At 54.3% G+C, this 13,615-nt stretch overlaps 1 protein-coding gene across 5 annotated transcripts in view; it reads left to right on the top strand.

The window, feature by feature from the left end:
* Positions 1-13,615, top strand: part of COL22A1 (collagen type XXII alpha 1 chain) — a 260,776-nt gene that overhangs the window by 34,642 nt on the left and 212,519 nt on the right. For all 5 annotated transcript variants that reach the window (XM_023248206.2, XM_023248207.2, XM_019823180.3 and 2 more), the window contains exon 4: positions 13,509-13,583. In XM_023248206.2, the coding sequence (XP_023103974.2) occupies positions 13,509-13,583 (75 nt within the window). The remainder of the gene's footprint in view (positions 1-13,508; positions 13,584-13,615) is intronic.

Below are 13,615 nucleotides of genomic sequence, written 5' to 3'. Positions count from 1 at the left end.
ACGGTCATGCTACCCCCACGTGTGCAGCTGCGTTATGGATCCCTGCTCTGTTTGTCATTTTTAGGGGTCACCCAAGATCCTTAAGAAAGCCTCCTGCCTTCCCTGGCCTCAGACAAGGATTCACATCCCAACTGGACTGGACAGGGCCCTGGGTCAGATGCCAATCAGTGTCCTCCCCATGGCACTGACTTGCCACAGGGCTTTGTGCCAGCCACAGCACCCCTTGTCCCTGGTGCCGTCCCACGTAAGCACCCACATGGGCAAGACCATCTCATTTACTGGGGTCATGTCATGCCAGGCGCTTTAGAAACTCACAGAGGTTGGACTACGTGTTTCACACGGTGGTTTTAGTTTAGAGTTGATACAGGGGTACAATCTAGTGGCCACAACTAAATTAGTACTACTTGCAAAATGTAAATATGCATACACACAGCCTCTCTATATATGTCTGTATAGGAATATGCATCCATATAATTAAATACGTGGAGAAAGTGCAATTTTGAGAGCCTCTCACATCCTGCAGCTGACCTCGTCCTAGCTGAACTTCATACTTGTCAGAGAGCAAGTGGGACCCGGGGGTTACACAGCGTCTAGGGGCTTTCCAAGAAGAGTTGGCTGAGTAATTGCAATGCTTCTGATACAAGTTCACATTTAACTGGAAAGTGGAAGGAAATCTGCTGGTAAAGCAGGTTCTAGGTGACTTGTTTTGCTGTAAAACGTGTCTGTCTTTGTCCTTTTAATTATAGGCTCTGGTTTCTTTGAGTTCACCCACCTATCCCCCACCCCCACACAGACACACACATACACTAAGACACAGGGCACACGCATGTGCATGCACGCTACTCTGCTGTTTACCAGCTGTGTGGATTTGGGCAGGGGACTTAACCTCAGTTTCCTCATCTGGAAACCAGCATGCAGAACTCTTCCATGTAGGCACATAGCAGAGATTCTGTGAATGTCTGTCGAGTGTATGGCCTGAGTGGGTGTAGAGCCGGTCCTCACTGCCCCCAGGTCCCCTGGTTCAGAGGGGCATCAGCCAGCGTGCAGAGAAGCCACAAGACTAGCGAATAAACATACAGGAGGCAGAGAACGCAGCCGGCTCCTGGGGCCCATTCCCACATTCCTACCCTCCTCGCCTGGTGTCCTCGATGCAGAAATTTAGTCGTTGGAGGTGAAAATCACCCGTTGACGCAATTCTCTGCTCACTGGAACCTGGAGGTAAAATGGGCCGCAGAAGTCTTCACGGTTTCACATCAGGCCCAGGTCCCTGTGCCGGGGTCAGGAGGGAGAGGGGCCCTGGCCGGCTGGATCCGTGCAGGCCAGCTTCTCACTCTCCTCCTTGCTTTTCATGAGAGCGACACCTTGGTGCACATTCTAGAAGGGGTGACTGGGAACGTCTGACTGGGAACTCTGGCTCAGCAACGGATTATCCTGACATCACACAGGTGATCAGCCTGTGTGGCACATTCTGTTGTCACTAGGTGGGCAACTGGGCCTGGCCCAAGGGAGTCTAAGGCACTGTGGTCCATGAGGCATTTGTGGATTCGACGCCACAAAGGGCCTCAAGCACCTAAAACCAGATTTTTTTTGGATAAAGTAATTTGTTGTCAACAGAGGCGATATATACAACGGAAGATGGTGAACAGGAGGGTGGGAGTGAGCGGGGTCCCCATGGGCTTCTTTGGCTCCCTGGTCTAGGAGCTTGAACAGGTGGGGGAGAGAACGGACAGGTGGTTGCTGGAAGGGGTGGGGGGAATGGAATCGGTGAAGGGGGATGAAGAGGTTTCAACTTCCAGTTATAAGGTAAATAAGCGATGGGGATGAAAAGTACAGCATAGGGAACATAGTCCATGTTGTTGTAATAACTGTGTGAGCAGGTGGTAACTACGTTTATAGTGGGGTCATGTCGCGATGTATAAAAATGTCAAATCGCCATGTTGTATGCTTGAAACTGATGTGATACTGTATGTCAACTATACTGCAGTTTTTCTAAGTTTATTTATTTATTTTGAGAGAGAGAATCCCAAGTAGGCTCCATGCTGTCAGCACAGAGCCTGACTCAGGGCTCGAACCCATGAACTGTGAGGTCATGACCTGAGCTGAAATCAAGAGTCAGAAGCTTAACCGACTGAGACATACAGGCGCCCCAACTACACTGCAGTTTTTAAAAATTGAGGGAAAAAAATAAAATAAATATTGAGGAAAAAAGAAAAAATAAAGAGGGAGCCAGTAACCTTGCAGTGAGGGCCTGTTAAAATTCTAGGCTAGAGAGAATTTTCTCTCTTTCTCTCCCTCCTTCCCTCCCTGCCCCCTTCTGGAAGCTCAGAGTTGAAGTCCTGTGTTTGCTATTTATCATCTTGTTACTCGTCGTGTAATCTTTGCACTTGGCTTGTCCATCATAAGACAGCTGCTCTCGTGAAGATTCAATACACCGAAGTACAGAGGATGCTTGGAGTAGCGCCTGGCCCAGAGGGGAGCCGCCTGGCACACAGTAGGTGCTGCCTGGCCCTGGGGGAGCCGCCTGGCACACAGTAGGTGCTGCCTGGCCCAGGGGGAGCCGCCTGGCACACAGTAGGCGCTTCCTGGCCCAGAGGGGTGCCGCCTGGCACACAGTAGGCGCTTCCTGGCCCAGAGGGGTGCCGCCTGGCACACAGTAGGTGCTGCCTGGCCCAGAGGGGAGCCGCCTGGCACACAGCAGGTGCTCTCTGTTGCCCATATGCCCTTGAGGAAGTCACATGAGCTGTCTGGCTCAGTTACTGATCTGAAACATAGGCATGAGAAACCCATCCGATCATTTTGCTACAGCATTTTATCCATCAGTTCTGGAAGTCTTGATTAAGCGCTTCCCGGGAGCTGGAAACTGGCTGCAGGTGATGGGGGTGTGGGGCTTCACGTGACAGGCACAGCCCTGTTCACACGGCGCTTCTATCTCAGGGGGAAAAAACAACACATTAAAACGTTAGCATGTAAAAAATATGAGGGAAACCACAATGAGAGAGCACCTTACACGTGTCAGAAGGGCTGTTGAAAAGATTCGAAATAACACGTGCTGGTGAGGAGGAGGAGAAAGGGAACCTTTGTGTGCTGTTGGTGGGAAGGTGAATTGGTGCAGACACTTGGAAAACAGTGTTCCTCAGAACATTACAAATAGAACTACCCTATGATCCGCCAATCCCAGCTCTGGAAATGTATCCAAAGGAAGTGAAATTGCCTCCTGGAAAGGATACCTGCACCCTCATGTTCGTTGCACTATTATTTACAGAAGCCAAGACGTGGAGACAACGTAACTGTCCACGTCCACGTGTGGATGGAGGGGTAAAAGGTGGTAGTGTAGACGTACAATGGAGTATAAGAAACCGAGGAAATCCTACCTTTGCAACAACGTGGATGGGCCTTGAGGGCATTATGCTGAGGGAAATTGGCATAGATGGGCATATGGGGCGGTGTTCCCCAAGAAGAGGGTTTAGGGGCGGGAGTGGGTGGGTGGAGGGATGGGCTGGAAACGAGGAAGTGTGGGTAGAGGGTTGGATGGTGAGCCCAGCACATGGTAATGGTCTCGTGAGAAGCCAGAGGCTGGAGGGACTGGGCAGCTGGTTCGTGGTCAGCTACGTGGAGAAGGAATGGCAGTCCCTGAAGCCCCGTCAGCTTCATTCTCCAGGTGTGGGGCGGCAGGTGCAGCAGAGCCCGGGCTGTGGGTGGGGGAGAACCACAGCTGTGGAGGAGCACAGAGGCAGGTGACCCCTCCACATGCCACCCCAGGCTGGCCCCTCCGGCTGCAGACCCCTAGGGGCGGTGGCAGTCTGTGATGGGACGTGCAGCCCCAGCGGGTGCCCTGGACGGAAGGAGGGCACGTGGGCAGGGGCCCCACCGTGTCCTCCGGCCTCAGCTCATCTCTAGTTACAGCTCTGCCTTGGCCAGCTGCATTAGTCCAGGGGGAGGTGGAAAGGCCGCCCAGCGGTTCCTCCTGGACATCTGGCTGTGATTTCCCACCAGCCTCGCCAAAGCTCTCCCCCCGCCGCAGGAATGAAGCCAGTGGCCATTCCCCAAACCTACCTCCACCAGTGCTTGGGGGAGAGGCCGGGAACCAATGAGCAGCTGGGCCGGCCAGGTCCCCTTCTGCCTCCAGGACCCAGTGAATGGGTCCCGGCCTTGCCGTCTGCTCCCGTAAGGCGTTCGGTGCCTGGCAAGGTAGAGGGCTGAACCAGGATACCCTGCTCTTCCCTGGGGATTGCCTGGGCCGCTGGTGCTCTGATTGTGGGGACACGACCCTGAGCCTGGACACAGATGGGTCTGATCCCAGGCCACATGCTGATGGAGGGAATGTGGCTGTAACTAGAGAAAAAGAAATCGCACCTTATCTTGTTTGCCCATCTCTGCTGAGAACCACAGAATGTCCCTGTGGGGAGGCATTTGGGGCTCATTCCGCCTGCCCTGTGCTTTCCCGGGACCGCATGGGGAGGTGCTGTGTCCGAGCCACGGAGTGACTTAGGGTCAACTCTGCCGCCAGAACCCGGGCCTTCTTCACGCCCTGTCTCTTACCTCCTCCCCTTTCCTACAGGGACTCTTGTCTCCTCTCCTTGGGGCAGAGTGAACTATCTTGTGAGAACCCCCCTGGATTTACGTGATACGTTTGCATCTTTCTGCTCCTTTGTGTTTATGTTTCTGTCTGCTCAGAATCCCTGGAGGGAAGGAGGAGGCTCTGTTTCCTTACCTGTGGTCTGTACAGCAGCCTGTCATGTAGGATCTGCACCTTGTAAGGCAGCCCTTGGGGTGCCCCTCCTCCTCGGGTCTCACGGGAGCCCAGAGTTGTGGGTGACTGTCAGCAGACTGGGCATGGGTGATGGTCCTCCCAGAACCAGGTTGCACGGTGAGAATGGGCAGGAGGGAAAGGCAGATCGCCGCTTGGTGGAGACGGTGGTGGGCTGAATGCTGAGCTGGCTGCTTCCTGTACTTGCTCACGAATCCCCCTGGGGACCTGAAGGGTGGGCGTCCAGAGCGTGGACCCATTTCTGGAACAGAGAAAACTAGCCTCGGAGGCTGTAAAGACAGAGGGTGCTGTGCACTAAGGCGGCCGCTCACTCCCTGCAAAGGAGCCAACAGTACAGAGACAGCCACGAGGAAGCATAAGGAGGTGTTCGCTCGGGTAGGTGGGACGGACAAAATTGCCCCCAGGCAGCGAATTTGGGTCAGAGGTTTTGCATCAAAAGTCAGAAGGCAAAGCTTTGGGGAGAAAAGTTCTGCGTTAGAAGCCAGATGCGTCATCCTCAGGACCAGCTTTCCCGTAGAACACACTTCCCGGCTGCTGGTGTTTCCTGGGTTTGGCCTCAGAGGACCTTTGAGGGGTGGGAGGGGGGCTGTGGCCGTGCACCAGGCATGGTGGAGGGAGGTTCTGGTGGGGTGGCACCGGGGGTCATTTGTTGGCGTCAGATTCCTCCCTGTAAGACCAGAGTCCTGGACCGTAGGGTCATCCTGTAGGCCCTTTCCTGATCCTCAGTTCTGGCTGCTGGCGTTGTGCTGTAAGAATACTGGTTCTAGAAGTCTCTCCATTTCCCCTGGCAGCCCAGCTCAGCCGCTGACCTTCCCTGCCTTGTGCGTCTTCCCCTGCCAGACTTTGGGGTGCGCTGGGCAGATTGCATGGGGTGTGCATTTCAACCAGGCCCAGGTCTGCCTCCTGTCTCTGCCACTTACCCCAAGGTGACTTAGACGGACCGGGGAGCCTCTGTGAGTGAGCCCCAGTGCCAGCTGCAAACTGGGAGAAGCCAACCCACCGGAAGGCTGTGGAGAGACTTGAGCGAAATCTGCTGGATGGTGGGCTTCAGGAGGGCATGGACTTTTGCCCTTTCTGTTCCCTGTGGCCTCCCTGGCATCCAGGCAGTGATCATGTCCCTGCCGTGGTGGACACTCAGGAATCATTGATTCATGTCCTGCTCTACTCCCTAATGGTTAACGTCCCAGGAGAACACGAGTGTCTGAGTGAGCCCCTGCCCACTGCTGGCCACAGACCCCACATTGCTGATCCCTGCCCCCACCTGTCCTGTGAGCGTCTCACGGATTCTGCTCATTTAAGGGCTTCTTGAGGGTCCCCAGAGCCCTTGTTGGACAGACAGATCACTTGACCCACGATGGTCTGCAGCCTGCCGTGGCTCAAAGATGGGGGTAGTGGGGGTCAGACAGACCTGGATTTGGATTTTGCATCCCTGATGCTGAGCTCTGTGACCTGGGGACGAGTCGCTGAGTCTTCTGAGCTCACAGTGGGTCACTCTCCTGCTGCTTCGACCTGCTTTCCTCCAGCTCACCCTTCAAGTCTCAGTGGAGGCGTCCCCGACCCTCCAACCAGCTTGGGGCCCGCTGTGTTCATCCTGGCCTCGCCTTACAGCTTCCCACTGGCTCTCATCACCTGCTGGAGATGTCAGTGCCTTATTTGGCCGATTTCCATCTTGTCCACTGGCCAGCGCCTCCCTGAGGACAGCACATTTGTCATTGGGCCCATTATACCCCGGAGCAGCTCCGGGCCAGGTACATAGTAGGCATTCATTAAACGTGGGATGAAGGAAAGAAAGTTTGCACTTAGCTTTGGTGCCTCTCAGATGCCAGCTGAGCCTGCTGGGCCAAAGTGGCCAGGACCCATGTGGCACCTGGGTGCTGGCCAAGGGCTCTGGTGCCCTTCCGAGTTCCCATGGCACCGCATCTCCTGCCCCCAACTAGAGGAGGTCCTCGGGGCCTGTGCTGACACCTGCTGGTGTCCAGCCCACGGGCACCCCCGAGGGAAGGGAATTCCCAGGAAACCAGGGACCTCTGAAATCCCACCCTTCTTGGGCAGCCACACTCTTATGCTAACTACATCACCTACTACCTGGACTCAGTCGCCCACTCTTAACTCCCCAGCAGACATCTCTTCATTGGCCTGAATTGCAAGCCCTGCCTTGGGTCCCCAGGCTTTCCTGAGCTGGCGTCTTCCTACCTTCCTGTCTCCATGAACCACTCAGCGCAGGGCTTGGTCCCCCTCCCCACACCAGGGCAAGCCAAGCCCCTTCCTCCTCAGGGCTCTGTGCCCCTTGCTGCTGCCTGCTCCCTGTTTGCTCTTGCTGTGGCTGGCTTGTGCCCTTCTTAGCTCTCAACCCAGATGTCACCCAGCCAAGAGGACTTCCCAGACCAGCGTATCCAACGTGCACCCTGGCCCCCACGGCCAGCGCCCGGACATATCCCCTACATATTTCCTCCACAGCACGGAGCATAGCTGATGGCCCGCTGGCTTCTCTGTCTGTCTCTGTTGGGCTTCTGCTTCCTCCACTAGGCACGTGACCACCAAGAGGCCAGGGCACGTGTTTGCACTCACTCCTCACGCTGGGAGGTATGTGCCAGGCCCTTGGCAAAAATGTATTGGCTGAATGAATGAATGAATGAACAAGCGCTCATTAGGTGCCAGGCACCATGCCAAGAAGTTCCCACTCACTATCCCACTTAAGCTGCAGGATTACCTCTGATGGGGAGACGCCCCCCACACTTACATCCCTATTTCCAGATCTGGGAGCACGCACGAGGGGCAGCTGACGTCAGAGAGGCGAGGTCTGCAGACTCCAGGCCGCGTTCCCCATCAGCCGTGGAGAGCACGGTCTCCCTCTGGCCCTGTTTCAGCCTCACCTTACCGCAGAGAGCGAGCACGGGCTGGGGCTGGGAGAGCGGAGGCGGCCTCGCGTTCTCCCGGCCGAGGCTGGCAGGTCAGCTGGTGCAGGCCCAGCAGGCCTCCAGGCCTCCCAGGCTCACTTCTGCAAATGGTGCTTACAGCCACCAGCCCTCCTGCCTCCCCTCCCCCGGAGCCTCCTGCTGGCCAGCAACAGTGTCCCAGGGCCCGGCTGAGACCCGCTTTTAAAAAATAATAGTAATTGGACGCCTGGGTGGCTTAGTTGGTTGAGTGTCTGCCTTTGGCTCAGGTCATGATCTCACAGTTTGTGAGTTCGAGCCCCACATTGGGCTCTCTGCTGGTGAGTGCCGAGTGTGTGCTTCAGACCCTCTGCCCCTCCCCCTCACTCTCTGTCCTTCCCCGCTCATGCTCTCTCTCTCAAAAATAAACAAACCTTAAAAAGATCAAAATAATAGTAACAAAAACCTGAAAAGACTGCACTAGTAAATCACATTCAAATCTTTAAAGCAAATTTGAAAATACAAAGATACAAAGAGGAGACAAAGAATCACTCCCAAGTTCTGCCCCCCGGAGGTAACCACGGCCTAAATATCCTGTGCCCTTCCTGACGCCCCAATACGTGTGTCTGTGGGAGCCAGCGAGAGGGTGCTGGCGTCACACCAAGTTGAACCCTCTTTCTGCAAACGAGCTGCCTGATTGAAGTGGGTCGTCTCGGCTGTCCTAGCCTCAGTTCTCTCATCTGCAAGATGGGCTTGATGAGCAGCACTGATTGGTGCCAGACGGGACGCCTCAGTCAGCAGCCAACGCCAAACCCCGCCTGCGGGAGCTGTGATCCCAGCTTACGTGCTCACGACTCCCGCAGGACCTGCTCCCTCCACTCCCGCGGCCTGTCTGGATGATGGAACCGCTGGGGATTTGTGGGGCGTCTGCTGCACAGGACTGGAGAGTAGGAACTCACAGGCTACAGCGTCTAAGTAGCTTCTGTGAGAGAGAAGGGGCCCCTGTTTGGGGTTGGTAGCCATCTTGCTGTCTGTCCACTCTGGGGTCCCCAGTACCCAGCTCGGAGCCTGCTGTAAAGGGTCACAAGCAAACAGGTGTGCGGGCAGAATTTAGCCAGCACCTGGACCCTATAGGTGCAGGGTAAGGAGGCCCGTCTACAACAAGTCAGGGCCCTTCGTGAGTGGAAGGTGCTGCCTCCAGAGGTAGCAGCCGGCCGTCTGTCTGTGCAGGCTTTGGAGACGGACGAACTTGGGTCCCCGTCAGCTGGGTGACTTAAGCAGGTGACTTTCGGAAAGACTGCGTGGTGCGTGGTCAGGAGCCAGATGCTGGATTTATCGAGCCGCGTGTATTGTTAGCGGGCTCTGCGGCCTTGGACCATCCATTTACTAACTTCCCTAGGCCTTTCTTTCCCCATCTGTAGATACTAGCACTTGCCCCTTGAAGCTGAAGGGAGAAGTGGCTTCACTGTGTTAATGTGTTCAACATGCTCAGGACGGTGTCTGGTGCCCAGCAGCCTCTACACGTGACCGTCTGCTGATCACGGAGACCCCGCTGCCCCCAGCAGAGCGGAAACAGTCTGCACGCCCAGTGCCATACTGGACGTGTGGGTCCTCCGTCCCCGGGAGCCACTGGCATTGCCGTCATAGTTGCTACTCACGTTGTCCCGGGCCCTGGAGCCTGGTGCAGTGTCGGCTGGCTCTCTAGAGTGAGGGTGACTTCCTGGCTGGCCTCGGAGCAGCGAGGGAGCTGTTCTGTGTGCCCGCTGGTACCTGATTCACCTCCTTCCTCCTCTGCCTCTCCCCCACCCTCTCGGAATGCCAGCACCTCTTCTGGGGCTGGCTGGACTCCGTAGTGGTCACTGTGAAGTGCTGGGTGAGTTGAAGGCTTCCTGTCTGTTGCTCACCGAGACCTTGGGCTCTGCTCCCTAGATTCTAGGCGTAGATTGACCTTTATTTCACATCCGGGTTCTCCTCTCATCCTGGGGAGTTCCTTAACCTTTTAGCCTCTGTTTTTAAATCTGTGATGGGGGGAAAAATCTATCCCCTAGATTGGTTGTTGGGGGTAAAATCTCCAGCTGGGAGATTGGCACACAGTAGGCAGTCAATAGTTGACGGCACTCTCTTTTCCCAGACGAAGACACTCTTGGCTGAGAGCCTGGGGATGGCATGGCTGTGTGTTCTCTAGACGGAAGTGTGGGCGTGTCAGCGCATAGCAGAAGGGCATCCTGTGCGAGCAGACTTTCCCCTTCTGCCATGTGGTAAACTGAGGACAGCTGATGTGTTTTTCCACAGAAACTACAGTGAATTCCTGGTTTTTTTCCCTCTGGAAGAGCAGCTCTGGTCAATCAGCAGCTGGCCTCTCTTGAAAGCTTCCGGGGGAAATAGAAGTGGTTCTGTGGGCAGGGAGATCTTTTTCCTCTCCAGAAGTCTAGAATATTCTACCTACCTAAAGACCAAGGAAGAATGACCATAAATCAGCTCCCAGGGAGAAGGTCTTTGTGATCAGTCATATTCTTGCTCTTTCAAAAAGGAAAATTGACCAAGTAACCAAGAACTAAGTACACATGTTGGACCCTGAGGACTTACCCCATCCTTAATTCCAGAACGGCTTCTCAGGTTGATACTGAATGATTTCCAGGTACACCCATATTTACTGGGATAGTGCAGATAATCCAGTCTGTCTGTGGCTCCTTTACCAGGAAAGTAATGTACCTGTTCTTACCACCCTCTTGAGTTGTCCTTGGGCATCTGGAAAGAGAGGCAGCTTCCAAATTCTGGAGCCTGGCAAATCAGTGCAGCTCCCAAAAAAGGGAATGTGTGCAGGTTTGGGATGCGCTCAACTGCAAAAAAAAAAAAAAAAAAAAAAAAAAAACAAAAAAAACAAAAAAAAACCCACAAAAAAACCAACAAAACAAACCGCTCCTGTGGCTCAAATGGAAGTGTGTTTTTCTTACCCTCTTCACCCAGCCTTGGGTTGCTGCTGTTGGAAGTCCCTGTCTCCTCAGTTGTCCTTGGAAGTCCTGCAGACATTATGTCCCACCATCTAAGGAGGAGGGAGAGTCACCTTGCCAAGTGCATCTCCCTATCTGTCCCGTTTCATCAGGAAAAGCAAAGGCTTTTTGAGAGACCACCCCTCTGCCAACCACAGCAAACTTCAGTTACTTATTTTCTCGTCCAGACCTGGGTCACATGTGTGTCCCTAGCAGCAAGGGTGGCTAAAAAGGTGGAGGACAGAATAACCTCTGTTGGCTAATACCGGCCACCAGCCAGCCACAGCTCTTCTCCTTGGGCTGAAAAGTGCCGTTTGGAGTGAAAGGGGTATTCTTTTAGGGAACAGATAGCACGGGTGACAGGGTCTGTCAGCCCTCCATGGCAGGAGCCCAGATCTGGGACATTTCTCACTTCTCTGCAGCGTCATGATGGAGCCCGTGCCTGGAAGGCCATCCAGCAGTGACTTCTCGGCTTAGCTGTCACTGGTCATTTCCAGCCATCACGAACTCGGGCAGCTCTGACACTTTGTGTCACTCTGTCCCCAGTCACCACAGTCAGCCCATGAGTGCCCTGAGGGCAGGGATGGCAACTTGTCTTTTATCCCATTTGTGGGTCCCTAGAACTAGCTCTGTGCCCGGAACATTTCGGGACCTCAGATATTTTAGTTGAAGTAAATGAGTTGATGTGGAAATAAATAGATCATTATGCAAAGTGTGGAAATATCTTGGCCAAACAGATACAGTTATAGGCTGAGAGGGACTTTGGATGCTGACCCTGTGTTCCTGCCAAGCAGGTGAACCCAGAGGCCCCAGCATCCCTGCAAAGCCTGGCTGGAGGGGGTAATTTGGGAACCATTTGTCCTGACGTACTAAGTCGGCTATAAATTGCCCCTTGATCCTCTCAAACGTATAAGCGTTAGAGATGGCCCCGAAAGGGGATTGGCAGGTGGTTTGGGGAACGAGTCCTTAAAGCGGTTTGGGCAAAAGTTCTAATGTCTTTGAAAAGACCCTCCGTCTTACCTGTGCTCATGGTCCTTGGACTGTCCTTGCACATCTGGGTTTGGGAATCAGGTCACAACCTCGGGATATTTTCAGAGACAAGGCTCAGTGGCCCTGCCTGCCCTGAGCTCCAGCCATCAGTCTCCAGAGATTTGCTCATAATCAAGGATAGAACCTTCTGAGTCAGTGCCTTCGCAGTGACGCATGACCCACAGCCCGTCTCACTGGCAGCCTTCCAAGCAACTGATGGTCACCCCACAGCTGCCGCCGTCCTGGGTGGAGCCGTCTAAATATTGCACGGGGCCTGGATCCTCTCTTGTATTTGGTCCTAGACAGACAGTTTGGTGCTGTTTCCAAAATAACCCCTTCCATGTGGCTCGTCGGACCTCGCGGTGCCTTGTAAGATAAACATGAAAAATACCTCCACCCAAATCGGGGACGATTTCGTGCTTTCCCCTGGCTACTGATGGTAAAAGGGGCCCCAGACCGGCCCTGCGCTGAAGCACGTGTGCCCTGAATGTGAAAGGAGGTCATTGCACACAGAACAGATGGGGGAACATCTAATGAGGGGGGGTTATAATAGTGACATGGAGAGGGCAGGGTCTAGGCGAAGGAAAGCAAGATTCCTCAGGTGCTGAATTTGACGGCCACCCTCCCTCATGCCAGTCCTGTGACGAGCTTGAGGTGGCCCAGCCCTCCAGGCAGCCCCGTGCTCAGTGCGTGATTTATAAGCTCTCCCCGTCAGAAACACTTGCACGGAGACAGAAGCTAAGGGACTTATCCAACACACTGTGCCAGTTGGTCAGGAGCCTGGCACTTGAATCAAGGACTTTAAAATTCTAAGTTGGGGGGCACCTGGGTGGCTCAGTCGGTTGAGCGTCCGACTTCGGCTCAGGTCACAATCTCGCGGTTCATGGGTTCGAGCCCCGCGTCGGGCTCTGTGCTGACAGCTCGGAGCCGGGAGCCTGCTTCCGATTCTGTGTCTCCCTCTCTTTCTGCCTCTCCCCCTCTCGTGCTCTGTCTCTGTCTCAAAAAAAAAAAATAAACATTAAAAAAATTTTTTTAAACGCTAAGTTGGTGCTCTTTCTGAGATTTTTAGGGCAACTGAGTTTCTGTCTCTTCCAGTTTTTTTAAGTGAAGAATCATGAAGACCTTAATATGAGACATTAACGTAATATCCTATAATGAAGTTTTGCTTTTATTTTCGTCTTTAAGACTTACTCTATTGCCTTCGGACAGTTGAGCAGTTTTCTTCTGTTGGAATGGGACCTGAGGCTCCTCGGGGTAGCATCAGGCGACACCTTGCCGGTGGGCCCCCAGTGCACGTTTCCTGCTCTATGGGCACCGCTCACTTGGAATCTGTATGTGTGTGTTCAAGCCTTTATAAATGTTCCCTCTGCTGGTGCCGCTCTCGGGCTTTCGTCTGTCTGGCCAGGTCTTAACTGTTCCGTTAAGGAAGCCTTGAGAACCACTGTTTCCCGAAGAGCTTTCCTGACCCCCCCCCCAAGCCTGGGGAGGTGTCAGACCTGTGTCCCAGATCCCCCAGCCACCACGCCCGTCCTGTCACTTATTACACTGTGTTGATCATGTCACTTTTGGTGTCTGACTCCCTCTAATGGGGGACTGAGTTCCTTAAGGGTAGGGACCCTCCTTGTTTGTGATTCACCCCCAGTACAGGGCACGGTATTTACAGAATAGGTGCTCCACAAGCACACGCGGGCATGAACCTGTCAGCCATGTGCGCTGCCCCCGCGTGTGCCCCGGGCACTGGCCATCCTCCACGCCGGGAGCTGGGGGCTCCGGGTGCTGTCACCTTCCCCGGAGTGACTGTGGGTGGCATTTGCTCATCCAGCTCTTGTCTTCTCTTGCTTTTCTCAGATGTGCTGTGCCCCAGCGTCCGTGTGCAAGGAGACCGATTTAAGCACACCAATGGCGACAGCAAGGAAATCACAGGTAAGAGAGAGACCGCCGGCTCTCCGTGCCGC

This window comes from Felis catus, chromosome F2, assembly GCF_018350175.1.
Source record: "Felis catus isolate Fca126 chromosome F2, F.catus_Fca126_mat1.0, whole genome shotgun sequence".
Lineage (NCBI taxonomy): Eukaryota > Metazoa > Chordata > Mammalia > Carnivora > Felidae > Felis > Felis catus.
The sequence above is the reverse complement of the archived record's forward strand: the minus strand, read 5'-3'. Positions and strand labels throughout refer to the sequence as shown.